This window comes from Triticum dicoccoides, chromosome 4B, assembly GCF_002162155.2.
Source record: "Triticum dicoccoides isolate Atlit2015 ecotype Zavitan chromosome 4B, WEW_v2.0, whole genome shotgun sequence".
Taxonomy (NCBI): domain Eukaryota; kingdom Viridiplantae; phylum Streptophyta; class Magnoliopsida; order Poales; family Poaceae; genus Triticum; species Triticum dicoccoides.
This window is the reverse complement of record NC_041387.1, coordinates 636,033,208-636,041,541: the sequence shown is the minus strand read 5'-3', so window position 1 is coordinate 636,041,541 and position 8,334 is coordinate 636,033,208. Positions and strand designations below refer to the sequence as shown.

At 48.2% G+C, this 8,334-nt stretch overlaps 1 protein-coding gene across 1 annotated transcript; it reads left to right on the top strand.

Moving 5' to 3' along the window:
* The first annotated feature begins 266 nt into the window (after window positions 1-266).
* Window positions 267-2,069, top strand: LOC119294112 (pre-mRNA-splicing factor cwf23-like). Its single transcript, XM_037572375.1, has 3 exons — window positions 267-734; window positions 1,201-1,407; window positions 1,742-2,069. The coding sequence occupies exons 1-3, from the start codon at window positions 267-269 to the stop codon at window positions 1,817-1,819; spliced, it is 753 nt and encodes a 250-aa protein (XP_037428272.1). The 3' UTR covers window positions 1,820-2,069.
* The last annotated feature ends 6,265 nt before the right edge of the window (window positions 2,070-8,334 follow it).

Sequence of the window (8,334 nt, the reverse complement as noted above, 5' to 3'; positions counted from 1 at the left end):
CGCGTGTGTAACTGGACGGCCGGGAAGGTGACAAATCGGGCACGGCACGGCCCCTACGTCTTTTTGGCTGGATCAAACCAAATCGCGCTCCCCGCCGCCTCTCGTTCCCGTCGCCCGCCGCCGAGGGTCTCCAGCGCGGCTGCCCTTAATTTCCCGGCTCGCTCGGCTTGCGCGTACAACCTCCTTTCACCGAGCTTGATATCCACAGGCGTCGTCGGCATCTGATCCGAGGGGCGCGGTTTCGCCGAACTGCGGCCGGTTCCCCGATGGCGGTGACTGGGCGAGAGGGTGACGACGACGTCGACCACTACGAGGTGCTCCGCCTCCCGTCCGGCGAGGAAGGCGCGGCGCTGAGCGTCGAGCGGATCGACAAGGCCTACCGGAAGCAGTCGCGTCTCCGCCACCCCGACAAGCGCCCCGACGACCCCGACGCCACCGCCGACTTCCAGAGCCTCGCCAGCTCGTACGAGATCCTCCGCAATGAGTCCCTGCGCCGCCAGTTCGACGCCCGCCTCCGCGGCCGCCGCGAGGCCGCCGCCCGCGCCGCGGCGAAAGGGGTCAAGCGGCGGAAGGCCGTCTCGGACCTAGAGGAGCGCGAGCGCGCCTTTGCCGCCGGCCACGCTGCAGAGCTCGCGAAGCGAGAGGAGAAGCGGATGGCTGCCGATATCCAGCGCACGCTGGATGACCACTTCGCTCCCAACAAGTCCTGCGTCTCTGGCGTTGCTTCGACTTCGGTAATGTCTCACGCTTCTTTGAGTCTATTCAATTTGTTCGTCTTATATATTGTGCAGGATTGAGAATAGCGATGTATTCTTGCTGCAGTTACAATTGCTGCTTGCCTTTTGGGACGATGAATGATTTTGGGAATTTCTCTAAACTTTACGTGTAAAAAGTAAAATGAACATACAACACATTTGTAGGTTATAATTTATAACACTCTAAAACAGGATAGCAAATGTATTTCATCATCCAAAGTAGCCATGTGAACATATCTAGATTATTCAGCATCAAACATGTTCCTTTGACACATCATAGCTTCCTCCGAACATTGAAGATTTTTTTTTTTGTGTGTAGATTTCTCATCTCTCTTCCTTAGCGTCAACGTAGATTTCAAAAATATGCAAGATATAGTCTACTTGTAAGCTGCAAGATATTTGCCAGTTTGTATATTCTAACCTTTTTACTTATTTTTCTCTTTAGGGACATGGAGCTCCAGAGAGCGAACCAAAAACAGACAATGGTAAGATCTTGAAGGTTTCATGGGAAGGGGGTGCAGATTACTACACTGCAGCAAAGTTGGACGAGATTTTCACGCAATTTGGCACGGTTGAAGACATTGTGATCATGTTTAGCAAATCAAAGAGGAAGGGCTCAGCACTTGTTGTCATGGTTTCCAAAGAGGCAGCAGTAAGTCTCATTTCTCTATATTATTGTTTTTGTCTCGGAGAGTTTTTTCATCTTAACCAAAGTCTTATAGATCTTGTACTAGCAAAGAATATTGAGTTCGTTTTTAATCCACTGCAAGATAGAAATTCGTAATTCATAAGCAATTCTAAACAGTGTCTGCATGCCTATGTTTTATTGTGCATGGTGTCTTGCTCTCTCTATTGATGGTTCAGTATTGATGTCATTGGTTTCATTTGCACAAATCTTGGGGATCCTTTCCAAGCTTTATTTTCTTTCGGAATTGATTATATGTTCTTATTCAGTGGCTAACCAATACTTGTTGATCTTTTAACAGCGATCTGCACTGAAGAACCATTCTGTCTACAATGTTTTCCCAATCCCATTAAGTGTTGCTCCGGTCCCAATAAAGTGAAATCAAAGACCTGAACCGAGAACAAGCAACACTGATGTTACTGCATTCTGCAATTTCGAAGCATCAACATGCCGAAAACTTGAAGAGGTACTTTAATGAGGACGATTTGTTAAGTACATATTCATGTGTTCTGCGGCTAGTGAACAAAGAAGACCCATCCTATAATTATGTGTACTTTCCTTCACAAGGTAGTTTGCAGATGCTGTTGTGTGATACATATATACTCGTGGAATGCGCAATGCACGACGTGTCAAACCGATGAACCTGTTTTTGAATTTGCAGCTCCAGAGAAGGAATCAGGGGGTGTTTGGTTTAGAAGTCCTAGGACTTTTTCTAGTCCCAGGGACTAACCAAAAAAGACTCTCTAGTAGAGTCTTTTTCTAGTCCCTGTAGAAAAAGTCCCTCCCGTTTGGTTCCTATGGACTTTTTAGGGACTTTTTCTAGTCTCTGGGACTAAAAAGTTCCTGAACCAAACACCCCCTCAACTTGTATAATTCATGCGTCTTGAAACATGGGCTAGCAACTTACGGAGGACATCTGCTATCATCACACCTGAGGAGTCCTCTGTTTTCATCACACCTGAGGATCATTAGGACAATTTGTCGCAAATTCAGAAAAGTTTCAAAGTATCTGCTGCTGATATATTTTGAGTTAAACACACCGGAGGTGCCTCAACTTGTCCTGTGTGGTCAGTTTAGTGTCTAAAGTTGCAAAATACACGAAATTGATGCTCGAACTTGTCTGGCTGTGCAAATATGGTGCCTCCATCCGTATCCAGACGTATGTCTAGCCCGTGTGGCGTGCCAATGTGGTAGTGGCCCAACTGTAATTAAGTGGCTGAGAGTGTGATGGTGCTGCACGTGAGGATATTTTTTACCAAACCCCCTTCATATTTTATTTAATCAAATAATAAAGACCTCAAATACAATGTATGGTATTCCCTCCATTTCACAATGTAGTGCGCCGGTGCTTCCCACTGAATTCGTAAGAGAAATAACATGGAAAGAAAATCATGCGCTGGAGCCAATCTGTATCCAGCTAAAGTAATGTGTGCTTGTTCTTTTCTGTTTTCTTATAGAGAAACGTTGGCTTCCGGCGCACCGGCCGAAGTTCAAGTCGGTCGCCTGCGAATCGTTCGATCGCGCCCCATCTATCGGCCCTCCTTTAACCACAGCCACTCAATCTTATCTATTTTCATCCTTATCTTTTTCGCGGAGCCGTCAACCTCTTCTCCCGTTCCTCTCGTCTCTCTCGCCCATCTCCTCTCTGGCTCTCTCGCACCTGTGCAGCCCCCAACCACCGTCTGCTGGGATGTCGGCCTGACCACCGCACTTGGCAGCCTCCGTGCCACGAGCACCTACTCCAAGCTTTCTCCCCCTCATCTCCAATACATCTCACCGTCGTTCAGATTTGAAACATCGGTCATGGCCACCTCTGCTCCGATTTTTTGCCGTGAGAGCTGCATCAACAAGGCAAAGATCCAAGAGGAGGTGCTGGAACCCATCGATTGGGAAGCTGCAATCAGCCACGCAATATGCTGGAAGCAGTATTTCCTTTTGCTGGAACCAGACAGCCGCATCGCCGCCGACATGTTTTTTGCTGGAAACAGCATTATTTTTTTGTTGTAACTCGTTATTGTTTTGCTACATCGACTACTCCAGTTTTTGCCGCCGAGATTTTGTTGTTGTAACTAGTGGCATTTTTGCTGGAGCTCGCTAATTTGTTTGCTACCATCAATTATTAGAGTTTTTGCTGCAGAGAATTTTTTTTGCTGGAACCGATTTTCAGGGATGCTACAACCACGGCCAGAATATGCTGGAACCGGCCTTACAGATTTGCGACAACCGTTTGCTGAAAAGCTGGAACCGGCTTGTGTAGATGCTACATCCATGGCCGATTTTTGCTGGAGCGGTTGCGGTTAATGCTTCAACCATGGCAGTTTTTTGCTGAATGACGAGCGGCGCGTGAGGGAGAAATGAAGGGAAGATGCGAGAAGAGGGACGGGCAGCGGCGCCGGCAAGCCGACGAGCAGCGCTACGGGAGTTGCAAGCGGGAGGCAGGGGCGACGAGCAAGCAACCGTTGCGGGTGAAATTGCCATGGGGTCATGGGGAAGAAGGAGGGTCCGTGCATGAAGACGTATGCCTTAATCCTGCAGCGAGGGACGCCTGTATCGTGCGGCTGCGCTGTGACTGGCCCAATTTGGGCCGGTCGACCGGCGCGTATCATCGCCCTTTCTTATATGTATTTTCTGGAGTAGTTTGTACCAGGGTTAAAATTTTCAACAAAATTTCACATATTTCAGTGGTCTCCGAAATATTTTTAACCCCGAAATCTCAAGGCAGATTCAACCTGATTTCCAAATAATTTTAAATTATATTTAAATTTATTAAAATTAAGTCAAATTTAAAATCTCAAATCCAAAATAATTTCCGAAATATGCGAAATTTGAAATTTCGTATATTTCAATGAGGTCCGAAATTGTTTTGTTTCCAAAATAAAAAACCTTGGTTTGTTCTACTTAAGAAGTTAAGATGCTAGAGCCATTACTTTTTGTTAGGAGGTTTAAAGAAAACAAAACCCCTCCAGTGCGGTTGTATTTTTCAGGCACTTCTCATTCATGGTTGGTGCTGGACAATCAGAACCTATTTCGGTAGGCTCTGCCATGCCATGAACAATAAGCTAATGGCTTGAGTTCGTGACACATGAACAATAAACTTCATCATATATATAAAAAAGGGTTTGACTTATTAAGTTCAAATAAACCCAAAAAGGAGGGAGCACGTGTGTTAGGATGGTGGCCAAAACTGTTGGCACTGCATCTCGCAGGAATTACGCTCCAAAGGATTTTACGCATTACGCTCCAAAGGATTTTACGCATTACGCTCCCTTCTTGGTCGCAGTAAGCCTCTCAAGAACACACATAAAACCATATACACCATGGAAGAAGAACACAATGTCCTTGCCGGGAGATACTTCCTTGGTGACCACCGTGGCTACATTGTTTCTCCCGTCCATCTCTTTTCTATTTCTCCCGTCCATCTCTTTTCTATTACTCAAAGCAAAGTATATATACAACATAATACGGCTAGAAGCCAATGCCACGATCTCTTTCATATGCTCACGTTCAGGACAATATGCAACTACCCTACTAATGCAGCTAACTAACTCATTAATTCTCTCGGCTCTGATTGTCACTGTTTTCGTTGCGTCCTCTGCGTGCACCTGGAACTTCCTGTTGTGTGCTGGCTGAAACACCGGGTCTGGCCTTGGTTTGACCGAAAGTGTTGTCGTCAAGGTGTCGACGAATCTCTTGATCTGTTTGAGTTCCGCGGAGGCCAAAGCGGCAGCTGCGAGGTCTATGTTGGCAGAGTCGGCCCCGAGCGCCCTCTCAGGGCTACAGCAGGCTCCGATCATGCCATTTGGGCATGACATCTTTAGTTGTAAGTATGCGAACAAAGGAACTGTCATGAACCAGGCGTAAGCCGTCCTGTCAAAAATTGTGTTGTAGCCTCTGCGGAATGGAGCGACCTCAAATTGGATTTTTTCGATCTGAAGTTTTGCTCGTCCCCAAATAAGACCTCGGGCTCTATTCGCCCGAGGGGGCACACCGGACGGCCTGCAACTAAGCCATGGAAGCCGGTGGTTGAAAGCTGGAGGCCGAATGGGGAGACCCCCATCTTGGCCAGAGTCTCGGGGAAAATGATGTTGAGGTCGCTGCCGCCATCCATCAGAACTCATGAGAGGCGGCAGCCCCCGATGATCGGATCCAGCATCAGGATATACTTGCCGATGTGGGGGATACGGGTTGGATGGTCATTGTCATTGAATGCTACCGTGGTGTCGGACCATACGACGGGCCTGAGCTTATGGCCCCGACGCGATTTTGCCATCCGGTAGATCACGTTGACGGTTGATGACTAGGAGGGCTGGTGGGTTGAAGAAGATCCAGCTTTTCTACGGCGGGCGATAGCCCGCGCATATTTCCTTGCCACACGGTTGAGTTGGTGTGGCACGTTATGGGTGTAACGTGCTCACCGAAGAGGAACTCGATCGTCCTGAAGTGCATGTAGAGTTGCCCCCAATCGTCCACCTTGAGTTTCAAAGAGACGAAGGTGAAGGTCTGGCCCGACGCGTACATGTCGGGTGGATATAGATCTCCGCCCCGGGCTCGTTCTCCGACAAATGCAGCCCGTGCCTAGCGCACCAATTGACGCGGCAGAAAATCGTCAATATCCTTACTCCTTACTAGGGTGATGGGGTGGCGGAAGTACCGGGATGGAACCCGCACGCACAAGTTACCCAGGTTTGGGCCTCCGAAAATAATCCCTTAGGTCCTACTTGTTTTTATTATTCATGGTGGAGGGATATCTCATGCAAGGGAATACAAATATGTAGATGAAGATGGCTACCGAGAGTTGTGTCTAAGAGCCCCTTGCTCCCTCTTATATACACGGTGGGAGCTAGGGTTTACATGAGGGAGATATGATCTATCCAGTCGCCCTTTTGTCTTGAGTTCCAAGAAGGTCTCTGAACTGCCTAGGTTGTCGTGGGCTCCTCTTGTCTTCATCTTCTTGGTGGGCCTAAGGGGCCCATGGTCAGGTTGACTGCTGGGCTCCTCTTGAGAAGCCACCCCTGGTGTGTGGCACCACCAGTGGGGTAACCCCCAGTCCAGGACACCGTCAATGTGGTTGATATTAAAGCCTCAATGCCTGCTTTGATGATAATCCTCCCTAATAATGCTGGAAATCCTCATATCTGGATTCCACCTAATAGTGGATGGGTGAAGTTGAGCATGGATGGATTGGTTGCTATTTCAAATGTATGGCTCAGAGATGCTTCAGGAGGAATAATTTTTATAACATGTCACAACCTCTTATCTTGCAATAGCATTCATCAGACCGAGCTCTTGGCAATAAGGTAGGGATTGGAGCGTTCTATGCAATGGAGCTAGCTAGATGTGGTGAGAATGTTTACATGTAGTGAACCTTTTGAAGAGTAGGGATAGATATGTATCAGGCTATAGTTTCTTTGTACATGAGATCAAGCAACTCGGGAGAAACGGAGTACTTGTATTACTCATGTTCGAGCACCCATAACCTTGCTAGTCCACCAATAAGAGAGATGTATCATGCTACGGTAAACTTCGGTAGAATGGAAGATCGTGCAATAGTTTGGCTTGGCTCAGGTTCAGCGAAGGCTATCGAACAAGGAAAACGTTTATTCATCCGACTTATCTCTCCGTCGCGCAAACCTCCTACAGAGCCGTCCGATCGACGTCTGATCGTGCGGCTGGAAGCCGTCGCGCTTGACTGTGCGCAGCCCGACCAGGTGCTTTGGTTCGAGTGACACCCATTGCAACGGGGCATTTGATTATTTGCCACCATTTACTTTGGACTTTGATATTTTGCCACCAATTACATTGTAATTGATCTGGTGCCACTTTTTACTTTGGACTTTGATATTTTGCCACTTTGTAACACAAAAACAATCTTTGCAAATGTCGTAAATGATCTATGGACAAAACAGTGGACCAAATGCCCCTTCTACTAGTTTGACCAGTGTGCACCCTGATTCCCCAATTGACACAAGCAGCAGCGGTGGCGGTGGCGCACAAGAAGCAGCAGCAGCACGCACCAGCAGCGGCGACGGCGGCGCACAGGCAGAGGCGAAAGCACGCACCAGCAGCACGGACCAGGAGCGACGGCAGCAGCACGCGCTAGCATGGGCGAAAGCGCTGGTAACCCTAACCATAGGTGGCTAAGGGAAGAGGGCGGGAGAGACAGTACTCACCTTCCTCGCCGAGATGCAGCCGTCGAGGCTCGCCGTCGAGGTTGACCAGTAGCCGCCGCGTCTCCTGTCCGATGAGAACGAACGATCCGCGTGCGAGAGGAAGGGGATGAGCCTACCCGTGGTCCCGTTTGTGGTCAATGTGTGGGGCAGGGGTATTCTGGTAATTTTACGTGGGGCCCACATGAGAGAGGGCAAAAAATCAAAGTCCCAACTAAGTTGTGGCAAATTATCAAATACTCCCTCCGTTCCTAAATATTTGTCTTTCTAGATATTTCAAATGACTATTACATACGGATGTATGTAGACATATTTTAGAGTGCAGATTCACTCATTTTGCTCCGTATGTAGTCATTTGTTGAAATGCCTAGAAAGACAAGTATTTAGAAACGGAGGGAGTACAATCTAACTAGTGGCAAAATGTCAAAGAGCAAAGTAAGTTGTGGCAAATTATCAAATTCCCCCTTTGGAACGCGCCCGACATCATTCCCCTCGCCCACCTCCCTCACTGTCGCACTCGCCCATTTCTTATCTCCCCCACCTCCTCCCATCGACGCAGATCTACCGAACCTGTGATACGACGGTCAGCGCGGCTTCGAGGCAAAGGAACGGCGGAGCTGGCGGGTGAAGGGGGAGCGAATACGCGTGCATCTTCGGAGCAGTCCATGGCCGACGACGACCCAGAGCTCAGATTTGTCCCTTGGATCCTAGAATCAAACCCACATAG

Excerpts from the sequence above, each read along its gene's own strand:
- LOC119294112 (XM_037572375.1), top strand. The coding sequence starts at position 267 with ATGGCGGTGACTGGGCGAGAGGGTGACGACGACGTCGACCACTACGAG. Across the intron at positions 735-1,200 it reads CTGGCGTTGCTTCGACTTCG|GGACATGGAGCTCCAGAGAG; the intron begins GTAATGTCTCAC and ends TTTTCTCTTTAG. Across the intron at positions 1,408-1,741 it reads TGGTTTCCAAAGAGGCAGCA|CGATCTGCACTGAAGAACCA; the intron begins GTAAGTCTCATT and ends ATCTTTTAACAG.